Here is a 17211-nt window from a genome sequence, read left to right on the forward strand (position 1 = left end):
TAGGCAGGTATAATACAGACTTTGGTATGTTTGGATGCCTCTGGTTATGTAACTACTCATGTAAAGTGAGCTAATTGGTCGATTTTATTTTACTGCCTTTTACTATGTTCATAATTAAGTTTACACAAGGTAGTAATAGAAAGGCACTGAACTGCTCAGGGTTGTTGTACGTGTGAGTTTGAGTAAAAGATAAACCTGCTTGTGAGGGGAGGACGATTGCAAAAGAACAAGAAGTAACACGAGCACTTTGAACACTTCAAGGAGCGGTGAGTCTACCAAATTCATTTCCAGTTAAATTAACGCACGTTAGTTACACTGAATGGTTTTCATGATGGCATCTTGCTAGCTTGTAAACATGTTTTTTTTTTTTTGTAAAACCACCAATACAAGAACATTCCTGAAAGGATTACATTCTTGGCGCTCGCTGTACAACTTGGGTACGACACATTTATTTACCCACCACAGTATGTGACAACACTTTATTGCACAAGAGGGTCACGTTGCTGTAAAGAGAATGTAACAAATGTACTGCTATATAGTATATGTAGAAATTCTCCCTAACCCTATCCACAATTTATTTAAATGTTTTTTGTACAAATGATCTAACTGATGTCTTGATGCTGTCACACCCAGTTTGTAAATCTTGTGGCTGCCGTGTCCGTCGGCAGTGATCGTTGGCAAGCATGGCAGTGCATGTGGCTGGATTTGTGGCTGTGGGGGTCTTTTATTTGGTTATCCTGCTAAGTGGGATCTATGCCTCGCGCAAGTCAAAGCAAGAGGAGAAGAAATGCACGGGGAAAAAGAGCGAAATCGCCATCCTCGGGGGACGCAATATCAACGTTGTGGTTGGCACGTTTACCATGACAGGTAAGATTTAGTTTCTTCTCACGTTTGCCACTCAGTGAATGTTTTTTTTTTCTTCCCCATTTTTCATTTGCACTTCTTATTTGTGTTTTCTTTCAGCGACATGGGTTGGTGGAGGTTACATTTTGGGGACTGCAGAGGCTGTTTACTCTCCAGTTCAAGGTCTCGTCTGGGCTTTCGGACCTCTTGCATATTTATTGAATTTCGTCATTGGTAAGTAAAATAGAACTTTATTTGTCATTGTGTACACAATGAAACTTATTTCAGCAGCATCCTTGCCTTTGGCACAATATCATAAAAACATAAATGATCAACAATGACATACTTATACACAACAAATAATATAATAAGCCCTATAATGCCAATATAAAGTCCATTTAAAAGTGGTCATGCGTAAGTGCATTTATCCAGGAGGTTTTATGCATTTAACTTTGTAGTAGTCTAATTATCTTAATTATTAATTATCTTATCTTCTAGTAGAAGAGAGGGAGGTAAACCGTTTGTGGCCACGGTGCATGGGGTCTTTTGAGATGGAGCTGGCTTTACTGTGTAGCCTGCCAGCATAGATCTCAGCCAGCGGGGGCAATGTAATCCCTATCATCTTCTCCGCCGTTCTCATATGGAGAGTCTCTTCCTGTCTGCTGCTGTAGATTTTGCATACCACACTGCGCAGCAATATGACAGGAGACTCTCCACAGTGGCCTTGTAGAACCTGACCAGCAGGTATTCAGGGAGCTGGGACTGCCTCGGTTTCTTGAAGACGTATAGCCTTTTCTCACCCGATGACTGATATGCACTGGCCAGGTGAGATCAGCTGTTATGTGTACTTCCAGGTATCTGAAACAGTCCACCCTTTCCACCTTCTCTCCATTGATGTCAAGATCAGAGTGCTTAGTCCATTTTAATTTCCGAAAATCGATTTATAACTTTGAAACGTTCAAGTCCAAATTATTGTGTCAAGTGCTGGATCTCTTCTCTGTAGGCTGTCTCATTGTTGTTGTGGACCGCAGCTGTGTCATCAGCAAATTTAACGATGGCGTATAACATGATCTTTTGTGCTTTTCATGCTTAATAAAAATTGTGGAGACGGTCGTTCAGTAACCAGTAGGGCGGCTGTTCGATCCCCGCTCTCCCCAAGTCATGTGTCGTTGTGTCCATGGGCAAGGCACTTCACACACATTGCCTCCAGTGCTACTCACACGGAAGGTGCAAATGTTTGGTGGTGGTTCCGTCAGAGTGCCCCAGGGCAGCTGTGGCTACTTAGGTAACTTACCGCCACCCCAGTGTGAATGTGTAATTTAGGATGGCAGACGCAAACAACACATTGTCAAGACTTAAGGTATAAAAAATGTGCCCAAACTGCCGAAATTTTATTGCAAGAGAAAAGGTGAGCATGAGGATGGCTCATTGTTATCTGCATTTCATATTGCGTACTATTTTTATTGCTTGTATGAACAGATTAATATCTACCGTATATCTATAAGGGCAGTATACTGTAATCTATTTACAATGGGTGAGACTGATTTTAAGATATGACCGGCACTGTTTGTTGTTCTTGTTGTTGTTGTAAGACACTTATTGGTCTGGTATGTTTTGTGTTTTACCAGCTGGAGTGTTTTTTGCCAAACCAATGAGGTCCAAACACTACGTGACCATGTTGGACCCATTTCAGCATCGTTATGGCCAATTGTTCACTACAGCACTATTACTTCCTGCTCTGGTGGGTGATATTTTGTGGGTGGCCTGCATCCTTGCCGCTCTAGGTTAGTAATTACATTTGAGCGCTTTTCATGCTTTTCTCCTCCTAACATAGGCGAGACGCGAACAGGTGACACAAGGTTCATTTTAAAAGCTCTATGCTGCAATGAGTTTATAGTGTGTGTATGATGGCAGAAGTAAGTGTCCCAAAATCAAAGGGATTTGGCCACATGCTCCTTTGATTTAGTATTGCGTGTGATTTCCATTCCAGGTGGGACGATGAGCATCATCCTTGATTTATCATCTACAATCTCAATCCCGATCTCTGCGGCCGTCTCTATCATCTACACTTTTTTAGGAGGACTCTACGCTGTTGCGTACACTGATATCATCCAGCTGTCCTTCATATTTGTCAGTCTGGTGAGCTATCAAGAAAAGTGTACATAGGTTATGTGATTGCAGTCGTTCCGTTAGGGAATGTCAAGGCAGCCGCTTTTTGGAAATTATTTTTTGTTTTCTTTTTTTGCTGTGTCTAACAAATGTTTGTGTTTTTGTTTTAGTGGCTCTGTATTCCATTCATGTTTCTCAGTCCTGCGGTGACTGACCTCTCACAAACAACCACTTTCAACCAGTCAAACATTGTCTCCTGGCTAGGACAGGTGAAGCTTGAGGACGCAGGAAAGTGGACAGATGAATTTTTCGTGCTGGTCAGATCAAACTTTACTTTATCAGATGTGTTTATATAAATGTTACAGATCTCTTGTGCTTAATATGCTACATACACTGCTCCCTTAGATGTCGCCTTATTGTGGTGGAGGAGTTTGTGTTTTTCAACTGAACCTAGCGCAGGGATGGGCAAACTCGGTCCTTGAGGGCTGGAGTCCTGCAGGTTTTGGATGTTTCCCTTCTCCAACACAGCTGACATATGATCAGCTCATCAGCAAGCTCTGCATAAGCCTGATAACAATCCTGTTGATTGGAATCAGTTTATGTTGGAAGAGGGAAACTTCTTAAACCTGCAGGACTCCAGCCCTCGAGGACTGAGTTTGCCCGCCCCTGTATTAGGAGCTAAGTTGTCGGGGGATTTATGTCTCTGGCAGAGCAACCCGTCGCATGGTAAACAGGTCCTAGGTGAGGCACCAAACAAATCACGGTTCAAAGATATCTCAATTTACCGGTCAATCTATGTTCCCACCCTCACCTATAGTCACAAGTGTTGGTTCGTGACGGAAAGAACAGAAATAGCTCAAAGTTGACCCTTGCCAGGACGCTCTGGAGCCAGGCCTGGAAGTAGTACTTCATGGCCAGCACTGGGTGCATCCTGAAAATGTGGGTCCCCCTTCCTATTGGCTCATCACCTGTGGGATAGAGCAACAGTTCAGTGGGAGCTGGGCGGCAGCAAAAGTTGGGAACCTTGGTGGTGTAGGGACCTGGAAGTTCACCTCTCTGGCAGGGAAGGAGCCTGAGCAGGTGTGTGCTTTTGAGAGGGGATCCACCTTGGAGTTGGCCATGGTGAGAGGTATCAAGCATGTGTGGGCATTGGGAATTTCAAATTCACGAGGAGCAGTGTGGTTTTAGTCGTCGCCCAACCAGTCTGCAGTACATGTGTTTTATGGACTTGGTGAAAGAGGTTACTTTGGAAGTAGGGGCTTCTAAACCCTCTTATATGGGCTGAGAAATCTGAGACCATGGTCCACAGTCGGAAAGGATGGACTACCCTCTCAGGGTCGCAGATGAGATCCTGCCCCAAGTAGAAGAGTTCATGGATCTTGGGGTCTTGTTTACGAGTGAGGTGAGGATAGAGTGGGAGGTCTACAGCCGGATTGGTGCAGACCCTGCAGTGACGTAGACTCTAGCGGTCTGTCATGTTGAAAAAGGAGCTGAGCTGAAAGGCCCACCCTCACCTATGGTCACGAGTTGTAGGTCGTGACTGAAAGAATAACATCCCTGATACAAGTGGCCGAAATTGGTTTGCAGGGTCTTCTGACTCTTGCATTCACATAGTGTGAGAAGCTCGGTCAACCGGGAGGGACTTAGTGTATAGCCACTGGTCTTCTGCATCGAGAGGAGCCAGATGAGATGGCTCAGTCATCTGGTCAGGATGCCCCTGGGGTCTATTTCACAAAGCAGGTTTAGTGAGAACCCTAGGTCAAGAAACCCTGAAATGTGGGATATTCTGCATCTTCCGTTTCAGAAAGGGAAGTAACTGAAACCAGAGGAAAAGAGGTAACTCTAGCCTATTTCATAAAAAGAGGTCATTTAAGCTCTCGGTTAGTTACCGTAGTAACAGTGTCCGTGAACCTAACCTGGTCGTTAGCAGGTTTTCCTTTTAGCCACACACGACATTTCATTTCCTCATTCATTCAGTCCGCTATGGCGACTTTTTGCGTAAATACGCCTATAGTGTGTAGCATAAAGTACATAACATGTCCTTTTGACATATCGATGAAGGTGCTGCAATATTGCGCAGGGAATCAGACTGCACATAGATATGCTGGCATAATGGCATTTCCGGACAGTTGTCTTTTTGAGCGCTACCGTTTCACATCACAGTCCATCATCATAAGTCAAGTGCACTTCTCCCCTGCTGGATCGCACCTAAATGAAATGAATTAATGAGCTACCATTCAACAGGTTTGTCAGGGTTACATTTAAATCTTCATCAAATTAGTTTGTCTTTCTGCAGAAAGGAGAAAGTGGATGCCCTCAGCACCAAAGGACTTCCTGCCTCCACCTTCCTGCTATGCGCATTTATTCCCAAGTTTAGAAGGCGGAACAAAAGGCAGTACTAAACAAACAATGATTAAAAAAAAACATGCATCTGGTGTGGGTTGCCTTGGTGAATTGATGAATTGGGGCTCCATTGATGTGGACTTTTTAATGTTGTGGTAACTCCAGGTGAAACAACTCTGCATTGATAAAACCTCAAATCAGCCGTCCTGGAACCGAAAACGCAAAATTTCCTCTCTCAGTATATGCCAACTTGCTGTTCAGGGTTAGTCTCAGTGTTTCTTGAACATGCTTTGTGAAATGGACCCCTGGAGGTCTCTCTGGTTAGGCGTTCCGGGAAGATCCCACCGAGGTGACAACACAGGACATGCTAGAGAGACAATGTCTGTGTCTTGGGATCCCACCGGAACAGCTGAACATAGTGGCTGGGGTGAAAAAAGTCTGGGCTTCCCTGCTAAAGCTGCTGCCCCCGCAATCCGGTCCCAGATAAGCACAGGAGAATTGGATGACAGTGAAACAGTACATAGTCCATTTTTATCCATTATATTGGAGATATAAATGGCACACTTGCTGAACTGTGCATGCTTATGCGTGTTGTGTCGTAGGCTGTTGGGGGACTGGCATCTCAGGCTCTATTCCAGAGGATTCTTGCAGCATCCTCCTCGGCCCGGGCTCAGTTCACTTGTTATACTGCTGGTGGTTGTGCTTTTATTATGGGAATCCCCTCAGTGATCATTGGAGCTGTAGTTGCTTCTGCGGGTATGCACACAATCTACAACACTCCACCATGTGAATAAGAACTTACTTACGTCTACTTATTGTCGTATTTACCGCAATTTCTGTGCCTCCTCCATGCTTTCTCTTTCTCTCTAAGACTGGAACCAGACAGAATATGGTCTACCCCCACCTTATGAGCGTGGAGAAGCAGGAAATATCCTACCATTGGCTTTGTCCTATATCACACCCACCTGGGTGTCAGTGTTAGGCATCGGGGCTCTAGCAGCAGCAGTTATGTCCTCCATGGACTCAGCGTTGCTGTCATCGGCGTCCATGTTCACACAAAATGTATACAAGACATCCTTGAGAAAGCAGGTGTGTACGTGGGTGCATGTACTCCTCCTTTTTCAAATTTTTTTTATCTTGAAATGGTCTCGCCTCACTTTACCTCTCTGAGCTCATGCTCCCCTACGCACTTGCCCGGTGCCTGAGGTCAGTGGAGCAGACACTACCTTAGGTACCGAGGCAATCTCCAACTCTCTGTCCATTTTTAAACCTCATTTTTATTATTTGGCTTTCAACTTAGCATGAAACTCTGCTTTAAATGTATGTACGGCACCTTGTATGCAGCTACGTGTCACATCCTGGTTCGTTGCTTGGTTCTGTTGGGTTTTTTCCTTTATTTAGAGCCCAGGTGTGTGGCGGTGGTCTCCTGCGTCACTCACACCTGCTGCCCATTATCATCAGCAGAGTATTTAGACGCAGGAGAAACAGGAGAAGGGTGCCGAGATATTGTCATTGCTAGTCATCACAGACGTTGCCAGCTTCTTACTCTCATGTTCCTCATCTTTAGTTTTGTCCTTGCCAGTAGTACTGCTCGTCTTCCGTTCATTAGTTAGTACTCCTGTGATTTGTTTGTTCTTTTAGTATCTGCCTTGTGTATGCTTTTTTTGTGTTTGTCTTTTGGCTTTTGTGCCCTTCTCTTATGGCTCTCTGCCCGCCTCCCTAGTTAGCTCTTTATTTGTTTCGACTTTGCTGGTTTATTTTGCGACCAATCACGCACGCTTTACGCAGCCCCTGACACTATGGTTGTTTTAAAATTGTTTTACAAATAAAGTTGTGTTTGTACGTGTATTTCATGATGTTTTTTTTTTTTACCTGCAGGCATCAGAAAGGGAACTACAGTGGGTGATCCGGATTAGTGTGCTGCTGGTGGGGTTGGCTGGAACCAGTCTGGCCTTTAACAAGGGCAGCATCCTTGCTCTTTGGGTATTAGCCAACGACATACTTTACTGCATTATGATCCCACAGTTGACCTGTGTGGTGCACCTCCACTTTACCAATGGCTACGGTGCCATCAGTGGCTACCTGATAGGTTTGCTGCTACGTGTGCTGAGCGGAGAGCCAGCACTAGGCATCCCTCCTGTGCTGCTCTACCCAGGCTGGAGGGAGGAAGATGGCGTCGTCACGCAGTACTTTCCCTTCAGGACACTGATTGTGCTCATTTCTTTGGCCGCCATTATACTCATCTCTTGGCTATTCCAGCTGGGCTTCTCTCGCCAGTTCATTCCTCAGTCCTGGGATGTGTTGAATGCATTCAAAAAGAAAATAGAAGAAAAAGAAGAGGAGGGGACACAAATACCAATTTCCAATGACGAAAATAACTATGTCTTTAATACAGCTTTATAGGCCCACAGTATCGGTGTCAAGCCTTTATTTATGCATATTTATGTGCACCTTCCTACTTATTTTTGAAACTGCTTTCTTCTGTAAAGTATTAACTGTCACAGTGAATAGGAACCCCTGATCTTTGGGCTTAAATGCAAAATACTAGAGCAGCTAATGATATCGCAGGAATCTGATTTCAATGTCCCATTTAACCCACTGACATTTTTCCTTAAAACCCTTTAACGCTGATTGTGGTGATGAGGTAGCAATGTGTTTCCGCTCAAAATGCGGCCAAAATAGCTTTTGTCTTTGTTCACTGCCGGTCGATTTATTGCAAACGCATGCCTAGGAACCTTTGACAAGCATTAGTTTCAGTAGTGTCCGGTCGGAAACGACACTACTTCCTTTTCCGGCAAGTACAAGTTGCGAGTCACGTCCAGCGGCTGCTGACTAACTTGGGAAATTTGTCTGATTTGAGGTAAGTTGTGCTTACATAAAAATATACCGTATTATTGTGTAATTTTGTCGCCAACACGAGGAGATAGTTTCTATGACGAGTATTTTTGAAAGTCTTTGACGATTTCGTCTTGTTCCTTCGTTGCCACAGCCGACAACATAAGAACCCCCCCCCCCCCATTTTTTAATGCAACACATTACTTTTGTTTATTTTTCTGTCAAACAAAAACAATGAACGCATCCTTTGTACGCAAAGTGCTCATGGGTGTCTCGATGTCATTCCACACTTAGACACATTTTAATTAGACACTACCACACTCGTTATCATCTGTAGACATGACAAAAATAACGTGTTGCATAAACAATGTAATTGCTGTTGATTATTTTTCTATATAATGAAAAATGAACACAGCATGTGCTGCTAACTCCAACAGAAGCAAGTGTATCTTGATGTTCAGACCTGAGATGGGAACATGTGCCTTTTTTGCTATTTGTTTTACCTTAGTTGCCTGTTGTTGTCAATCGACACTATACCTAAATATATGCCTATTTTATGTGCTATATTCAAATGAACACTTTCAACTTAATTTAGCATCTGTTTGAGAGTAAAAACACACACACCCCAAAACATTTTTTTGCGTTGGAAATACATTTTCTGTAGGCTTTCAATTGGAACTGATCCACGTGATTGATTTACTGTATTCTTACCAGTGCCCTATTGGATTTTTCTACTATTCTGCAGGTTGTGCTAATTAATTCAGGTCGACTGTATCGAGAATCGGGCTTTACGGGGGGAGTTGGGGGGGGGGGGCACTGGCTGCCAGCCAATCGCAGGACACACAGACGAACAATCACACTTATGGACAATTTGGAGTGTTCAATTAACCTGCCATGCATGTCTTTGGAATGTGGAAGGAAACCGGAGTACCCGGAGAAAACCCACGCAAGCACGGGGAGAACATGCATACTCCACCCGGGAAGGCCGAAGCCCGGACTCGATCTCACGTCCTCTGCACTGGGAGGCGGACGTGCTAACCAGTCAGTCACCGTGCCGCCAAAACAAAAAAAAACAACAATCATTTTAAAGACATCATTGCCAGCAGTTTTCCTTAAAATTGCATGAAATGAATGGCAATTTTTTTTATTCTCCTAATTTTCTTGATCATAAAACGGCCACAAGAGGTCGCAAGTATCAATATCTTGAGGTATTGTATTATGTTTTGATAAAAGTGATAAAGTAGAATGGATGGTACTGTATGTGCAGCCTCAAAAGCCTTTACAGGCTCACCATTCAATATCACAGAGCGTCCATACATCAAATTCGCTTTGTATGTGGGGCGTGAGTCACCAATAAGAGAAGTGCACATCTCGGCAGCGCGGTGCATTATGGGTAGGCCGGCTGGTAGCCTGCTACCAACTTGTCATTGAAAACGAATGGAGTCTAACGGGGGAAGCGCTGATTTGGACCATTTCAACCGTTGGAAAGTTGATGTTATTTACTGAATCTATTTTAAACATGAATAGCATGTCGTTACTGACTACACTATGCCGGGACACGACAGTTAAGCCTATTTAAGTGCTTATTATTTGACTGAATGTGTGCACTTTACCAGGAGTTGGACCCGAGGACACAACACTGGGACGCGATCAAGAGACGGGTAGGAGCTTTCTTCACTGAAGGGGTCAATTGGGGCTAAAAGCAGGTTCTTAAATGACTGTCACTCCATTAGCTTGGTTACACGTACGTCCGCTAGCAAGCTTCTTGATGCTTCCGTCCCTCGCTTTCAGGATATTGACAAAATAAACGTGTTTAAATTTTTTTTTAATTTTAGCCTCTTATACGTCCGTTTGGATCTTTCTTTTCTGTCTGGAAATTGGGAAGAGTGAAACGGAGGTTTACAAACATACGCTACTGTCTTCTCAAGCATTGCAATGGTGTTTTTTTGTTTTGTTGATAAACTCCATTAGGACAGTTAAGAGTAGCACCAAGTGCACCTGTCGTTTTGTCACTTAAGGGCTGAAACACTTTGAGCACTCCATTCGGCGCCATTCAAATGACGGCTTTGTTTGGTAGCAAGTTTTTTTAAACTTGATCTTCAGGCACTTGCAAATGTAATGCACACTTCGCTTATTGACATTTATTTATTTATTAATATAAAATTAACTTAGTAAAATTGAATGTTCAAGCCCTTGCCTGAAGTCGTGAGCTAGCATTAAAAAAAACGAAAACACATTGAGCAAAGTCACGTAGAGAGAGTTCAGGTGAATCGCTCCTCTACTCACTCCAAGGCTGCAGGTCAGTTGCCTGCGTCTTCCTGTAAGTAATGTATACTGATGACCACAGGCTGGAATAGCTCCTAAAATCACTTTTGTTTATTGAATTTGTTCAGGTATAACACTGAATGCTGTATGGGTTAGCCTGCATGCTACTTGGTACACTAGCAAGCTGCTGAGACCATATATACCTATATTAGCAATAGAGCAAGCCTCGTGTTTGATTCAAATAAATTCATTACTTAGAACTTATAATTGGGGCTCATGCACGTCCGGGCCGGTTAAAATGTTGAGAGTTTCCAGCTATTCCAGACTATTGTCAAATTGTCACCGTTCCGATTTTGGTTAAGGTTTCGACTTAGCGTAGCGGGTAGAATTCTGCTCTGTAAAAAATGGTGACATTTCGGAATGACAGTAGGCTATGTAATTGCAGGCCCATGCAACATTGTCTGTTAATGGCTGGTGCATTTGCTTGATTATTGCAGGCCTACATCAGAGTAACATGAGCAAGAGCCCCAGCTTCTTTAGCTAGGACGAGACAGCCATGGTCAGGAAACAACTACAGTCGTGATCAAAAGTGTACAGATGCACTTGTAAAGAACATAATATCATGGCTCTCCTGAGCATCCAGTTGTTCCTATAACGCAGATTTTTCTCTGATAAAGTGGAACGGATACTTTATTGTCACACACAAAAAAACATTCATGAAATGTTCTTTTATGACTTTATTAGTGCTTAACAGAAAAAGTGAGCAAATTACTACATCGTCAATACATGTCTCTTGGCCATTTTCACAATTAGGCACTTTTGGTAAGCTTCTGGTTGAATCTTTGACCACTCCTCTTGACAGAGTTGGAGCAGTGCAGTTAGATTTGTTGGCTTGCTGACATGGATTTGTTACTTTAAGCATTTGCCACAAATTCTCAATAGGGTTTAATGCTACTGAACGTAGAATATTCCATTTCGAATCAAACAATCATCATCGGGGGCTGCAACATCAACTTTGTGATTGGAAGGTTTACTAATTGGTATACTAATTGTTTGCATGACTGTTACTTGGTAATAGTACTCTTGAGGCTGTCTGCATGAGATCTCTTGTGCGTCTTTCGAATTTTCTTATAGTAAGATTCTGAAATTGTTACTGGCCAACAACCAGTTCAGGATGTACACCATCTCTTGTCTAGAATCAGCTGGGATTGACTCTAGTTCTCCCATATTTTAAACAGTTTGAGATGACCTAAAAAGAAGTTCACAAAATGTGTATTATTTGCTGTTGTTGTTTTTTACTTATTGTATATTGTCTTTACGGTGCTCGCTTGTTTTTAGAGTCTGGGCTCCACACACACAAATAGAAGCAAGCAGCGATTTGCAGACACACTCAATGGGAATATGTTGAGGTGGGAAGAGGAGCGGGACCGAAGCAATTTTTAACCTGCATATAAAGTTTGCTTGTATGTATGTTTGTAATACCGCTGTTCACTTACTGGATGGTGATGCGCATTTAAAGTTGCTTTTTGAGCCATTTTTTTTTTTGTTAAAATAATAATTCTAATGTTAAACAAAGATCACCATAATGTGGTCACCGTGAACGTGCTTGCTCATTCATTTTGCAAAGTCACAATAAATAAACCAAGACATAAGAGAATCAGGCCCTCTCTAACTCCTCGGGTTGCTCAGAAAAGGATTGTATAAGCACTGTGCAAAAAATATATGATATGACCTTTGCCTGTTAATTTGAGCCTATAATGGCGTATTACAGACAAAACTCCTTTCTTCATTGGAAGGAGGTATTGGACTCTCTTCGAATTCTGCCTCCATTTTCTTTTTTTTACATACACCCAACACATCCCAGGACTGAGGAATGAGCTGGCTAGAGAAGCCAAACTGGAACAGCCAGGACACCCCAACGACAGTCACCAGAGAAACGAACGCAATCAGAGTCCGGAAAGGAAAGTACTGCTTGATGACGCCATCTTCCTCCCTCCAGCCCGGGTAGAGCAGTACAGAAGGGATGCCGAGCGCTGGCTCGCCGCTCAGCACACGCAGCAGCCAAGCTACCACGTAGCCACTGATGGCACCGTAGCAATTGGCAGAGCGGAGGTGCACCACGCAGACCAGCTGCGGGGTCACAATGCAGTAGAGAAGGTCGGTCGTGAGCAGCCAGAGAGCAAAGATGCTGCTCTTGTTAAAGGCCAGACCGGTTCCAGCCACGCCCACCAGCAGCACACTAATCCTGATCACCCACTGCAGCTCTCTGTCTGATGCCTGTGGGTAAACAAACATCATTAAATTGCATTGTTGTCCCCACCCTGCCCACATCGACACACACCTGCTTCCTCAAAGTCGTCTTGTATATGTTCTGCGTGAACATGGATGCCGATGACAGCAACCCCGAATCCAAGGAGGACATAACTGCTGCTGCTATAGCGCCAATGCCTAACACCGACACCCAGGCGGGCGTGATGTAGGACAGAGCCAGCGGCAGGACATTCCCCGCCTCTCCGCGCTCATAAGGTGGGGGTAGACCGTATTCTGTTTGGTTCCAGTCTTGGAGAGAAGGAAAAGAGCGGAAGAGGCGCAAAGGGAGGCAGGGTGTGAACGAAATGAAGTTGTCCACACATTTCCTATGTGTGAGGGTCTTGTGATCTCACTAACTTTGTCAGCTCACTGTGTGTAGCAGAGTTTTTGGAGATGTGAGTGTACCTGCACAAGCAGCTGTGGCTCCAATGATCACCGAGGGGATTCCCATAATAAATGAAAAACCGGCAGCAGCAAAGCAGGTAACCTGAGCCTTTGATGACGAGGTTGCTGCAAGGATCCTCTGGAAAAGCGACTGACAAGCCAGGCCACCTAAAGCCTTAAGCATACGTAAGGATCAATCATATTAGTTACGCATGTTCAACAACATGAATAGAATAGTCTAGACTTTAAGGTGAGACACTGAAGAAACAAGAAGTGGCAACCACACAGTCAATCAGTTGATGCCAGACCAGTTGGTAATTGGTTTCTGGCTAACATCCCATTTAGTGATTATAGTCAGTTTCCTATGATGAAGTAAACTTATCTGACCACAACTAAAAAGTCATCTGTCCATTTTCCTGCATCCTCAAGCTTCACCTCTCCTAACCATGAGTGGATGGTTGACTGGTTGAAATGGGTCGTTTGTGAGAGGTTAGTCACCGCAGGACTGAGAGCCATAAAGGGAACACATATCCACTAAAACACAAAACAATCATTCGTTATTCATAGGTAAAAAATCATTTTAAAAATACACAGATATTTACGACAAACGACTGCCTTGCCTCTCTTCGAAACAAACTACAATTACAGGTACACTATTGTGAGCTCACCAGACTGACAAACATGAAGGACAGTTGGATGACATCAGTGTACGCAACAGCGTAGAGGCCTCCTAAAAAAGTGTAGATGATAGAGACGGCCGCAGAGATCAGGATGGAGATTGTAGAAGACAGATCAAGGATGGTGCTCATTGTTGCCCCTGGAAATCACATGTCGGCTATATTAATTTAGAGACATTATTTAAAAAACTTTTTTTTTTTATTAATACTATTGCTACAAGATTTCACAAAAAAATACAATGACTAACCTAGACCAGCAAGGATGCAGGCTACCCATAAAATATCACTTAACAAAGCAGGACAAAATATTGCTGTAGTGAACAATTGACCGTAGCGATGCTGAAATGGGTCCAACATGGTCACGTAGCGTTTGGACCTCATTGGTTTGGCAAAAAATAACCCCGCTGGAAAAACACAAAACATAGCAGGTCAATAAGATGAGTGTTATGATGATTTGTATTCAAAATGTAAGATAACCTTTTGGACTACTCAGTACTCGCAACACAATTTCAAATGTAGAACACCAAATAAGTCATTTGTGTCCTCGCGAGTGCTACCATTCATTCTCCGTTCTCTGTACCACTTATCCTCACTATGGTTGCAGGTGTGCTGGAGCCTATCCCAGCTGAGTTTCGGCGATAGGCTGGGTACACCCTGAACTGGTCCCCAGCCTATTGCAGCGGGGCGGATACAGACAAACAACCACTCACAATTGTTATGTTATTCTTTGCAGACTACAAATGAAAAGTAACCTTGCGCTGCAAGCTGAATTCTCGTGGTATATTGGGGAGAACTGCCTCGCGTGAATCACAATTATCAATATGGCTATTGTCAATTTAGGTGGACACTCGCATTATGCTAAATCTGGTGCAGCCACCTTTTTAATGTTACTGCGCATAATAAACTAAATAATAAACTAAACTGAAACTGGAACTGAACTTACACTTACGGGCAATTTAGAGTGTTCAATTAACCTACCATGCATGTTTTAGGTATGCGGGAGGAAGCGGTAGTAAAAACCCACATAGGCACAGGAAGAACATACATGCAAACTCCACACAGGAAGGTCAAGCCCAGATTTGAACCCACAAATTCTGAACTATGAAGCAGACGTGCTAACCAGCTGAAAAAAATAACAACAGTATCAGAGTCTACAATTATGGCAAAGAATAAGTTTGTTTAAAATGAATTTAAAAATTGAAGCCTAATGACCACTTTAGTCAGAAGACATTGTCATGGCTTAAAAAAAAAAGAAGCCCTGTTTGTGAAACTGGGCCTAAATCACACAAGATTCGGATACTTACCACAAAGAAAATTCACAAGATATGCAAGAGGGCCAAAAGCCCAGAGAAGACCTTGAGCTGGAGAGTAAACAGCCTCAGCAGTTCCCAAAATGTAACCTCCACCAACCCATGTGGCTACAAGTCAGCACAAATGAAAAACACAAGAAATACAATTAAAGAAAAGTGCTCTTATTAACATTTATGAGAGTATCACTAAGTGAAAAACAGGAGAGGAAGTATACCTGTCATGGTAAAAACACCAATCACAATGTTGATGCTGCGGCCCCCGACAATGGCAATTTCGCTCTTCTGACCAGCACATTTCTTTTCTATTTTCTTCGACTTACGTGATGCCAGTATTCCAGTTACCAGGACGAGAAGGTAAAAACCAGCGACAGCCACAAGTCCAACCACATCCACTGCCATGCTTGCAACAATTGACACCAGGATGAGGACAAGGTTTATGAGATAGACTTTAATTATTCATTGACTTGCTACTCAACATCAAACATGTTTATTGCCCTGAGGGGTCAAAATATGCACAAACTTTAGTATTCGTCTTTACTTACAAAACATGGTAGTTAGACTTTTATTGAAATATGCTGAACATGATTAAAAAACAAATTGACATTTAATTTAAAAAAAGTACAGAAATAAAAAAAGGCTTACTAAAAGTAAATTATTAAACGAATGTGCTTTGCAAGAAAACATGTGAGGCTGGTGTGAGAAGCGGACACTGACACCCAAGTGACAAACTTTATTAACTATTAACAAAGTAACAAACAAACAGAGGAATGGACGTGGCCATAGCTGAAACACAACAACACGTTAAGGTTGAAAAAGAACAAAAAGGAAAATCATTCTGACTGGGCACCGACGGAAGAAAGCTTAGTTCAGACGGTTCTTCTCAGTCCGTGTATTTTTTCGAGGCCATGCATCAGAAAGCACTCATCAAAAATGTCAATCATTAATGACAAGAATTCACCCTTGGAGGAGGAGGAAGAAGAAAAGTCCACCAAGAACAATGGGAAATTTTGAGACGTCAGATAATAAAACAAAATAAAATTGTGAATTGCAAAATGGCACAGTTGGCATTGTTGGAAAATTAAATCTTTGTTTTCCCGTGTTCATAATGTTGCTTATCAAACTCAGACAATGAGATCGGTGAAATCAGGATTTTTTTTTTTACATAAGCCACTACTAAATTGGTACAACCTCTTTACAATATGTATATCGAATCCTACAACTATGGTAGTCTACCTAATTCACTGAGAAAGACTTTGATTGTCTTCCGCTCGAAACCAGTTGTCACGATGGGGTGGAGGACCCAAATGCAGGGAGGCAGGAGAACCAAGGCAGGGATGCATGTAATACTGAACACAATTTATTGAACAAAAACATTAACAAGGGAACTGGATAAAACCCTAAATAAGTTCTGAAAAGACCAAAAATCAAAGTAACAACAAAATGCAAGAGTGGTGACAGCGACAATGATCCAGCCTCGATTGAAAGAAACCAGGAAACTAAACACAAGCCAACAGGACGAGACAACGAGAGACACCTGGACAAGACGCAAGTGGCTGGGGGAGATGATTGGATGACACAAGGTAACAGGATGACGAGTGCAGGTAAATACTTGCTCAAACAAGAGACCAGTCAAACCTGACCGGATTTATTAGTAATAAAGTTGGAGTTCCAAGAAAACTTTGTTGTTTTTGTTTTAATCTTTACAAATTAGAAGCTTTATTTAAAAAAATGGAGAACCACTCTCTTGAACTGCCACAACTTTCATCTCTGGAGATCTTGATGATTAAAAACTTTTATGACAAGAGTTTAATCTCAACATTCTGTAACTGGCTTGTGTCTGGATCGAGTGATCATGCAAATACTACAGGAGGAAATTTGAGTGAACGTTAAGGTGAAGAAATTCTGGCAAGATGTACTCAATAAGGTTAGTTTAATTTTGTCTGTGACAATCCTGTCATGGTTCTGTTTTCTCCCCCTCTGCAGTTCCGGAGCGTGGCAGCTAGGAGGCGGCAACATTGCAGGCGGAGGCTTGCTCACACACCTGACTGTCATCAGCTTGATTAGCCAACTGCCGACTTAATTAGCCTCTCCCTTTGTTCTGTGTGTGTGTGTGCCGGTAGCGTCCCTTACCGGTA

General features: G+C 42.9%; 2 protein-coding genes across 5 annotated transcripts; one reads left to right on the forward strand and one right to left on the reverse strand.

The window, feature by feature from the left end:
- Positions 1-88: 88 nt before the first annotated feature.
- LOC147175434 (high affinity choline transporter 1-like) lies at positions 89-12610 on the forward strand. Of its 3 annotated transcripts, XM_086073861.1 has the most exons (12): positions 89-437; positions 634-867; positions 964-1077; positions 2472-2627; positions 2834-2982; positions 3123-3269; positions 5898-6051; positions 6167-6384; positions 7174-8155; positions 9049-9171; positions 9747-9791; positions 11734-12610. In XM_086073861.1, the coding sequence occupies exons 2-9, from the start codon at positions 684-686 to the stop codon at positions 7696-7698; spliced, it is 1647 nt and encodes a 548-aa protein (XP_085929987.1). In that variant the 5' UTR covers positions 89-437; positions 634-683; the 3' UTR covers positions 7699-8155; positions 9049-9171; positions 9747-9791; positions 11734-12610. The 3 variants fall into 3 exon arrangements, with proteins under 3 accessions (XP_085929987.1, XP_085929985.1, XP_085929986.1); XM_086073859.1 differs by having other exon boundaries at positions 89-867; XM_086073860.1 differs by lacking the exons at positions 9049-9171; positions 9747-9791 and having other exon boundaries at positions 89-867; positions 12260-12610.
- Positions 11197-15499, reverse strand: LOC147175435 (high-affinity choline transporter 1-like). 2 transcript variants are annotated; one of them, XM_086073863.1, is made up of 8 exons: positions 15292-15499; positions 15071-15184; positions 14015-14170; positions 13758-13906; positions 13477-13623; positions 13111-13264; positions 12737-12954; positions 11197-12672 (listed from the first exon to the last, which is right to left on the reverse strand). In XM_086073863.1, the coding sequence occupies exons 1-8, from the start codon at positions 15473-15475 to the stop codon at positions 12148-12150; spliced, it is 1647 nt and encodes a 548-aa protein (XP_085929989.1). In that variant the 5' UTR covers positions 15476-15499; the 3' UTR covers positions 11197-12147. The 2 variants fall into 2 exon arrangements, with proteins under 2 accessions (XP_085929989.1, XP_085929988.1); XM_086073862.1 differs by having other exon boundaries at positions 13525-13623; positions 15292-15431.
- Positions 15500-17211: the final 1712 nt, after the last annotated feature.

The sequence above is a fragment of the Leptonotus elevatus genome, chromosome 4, assembly GCF_054856555.1.
Source record: "Leptonotus elevatus isolate MCC_2025b chromosome 4, RoL_Lele_1.0, whole genome shotgun sequence".
NCBI classification, from domain to species: Eukaryota; Metazoa; Chordata; class Actinopteri; order Syngnathiformes; family Syngnathidae; genus Leptonotus; species Leptonotus elevatus.

Coding starts and splice junctions, on each gene's coding strand:
- LOC147175434 (XM_086073859.1), top strand. CDS start 684: ATGGCAGTGCATGTGGCTGGATTTGTGGCTGTGGGGGTCTTTTATTTG. Junction 2,628..2,833: donor CTGCATCCTTGCCGCTCTAG/GTTAGTAATTAC, acceptor TTTCCATTCCAG/GTGGGACGATGAGCATCATC. Junction 6,385..7,173: donor AGACATCCTTGAGAAAGCAG/GTGTGTACGTGG, acceptor TTTTACCTGCAG/GCATCAGAAAGGGAACTACA.
- LOC147175435 (XM_086073863.1), bottom strand. CDS start 15,475: ATGGCAGTGGATGTGGTTGGACTTGTGGCTGTCGCTGGTTTTTACCTT. Junction 13,624..13,757: donor CCTTCATGTTTGTCAGTCTG/GTGAGCTCACAA, acceptor TTTGTGTTTTAG/TGGATATGTGTTCCCTTTAT. Junction 13,265..13,476: donor CAGATGACTTTTTAGTTGTG/GTCAGATAAGTT, acceptor CGTATGCTTAAG/GCTTTAGGTGGCCTGGCTTG.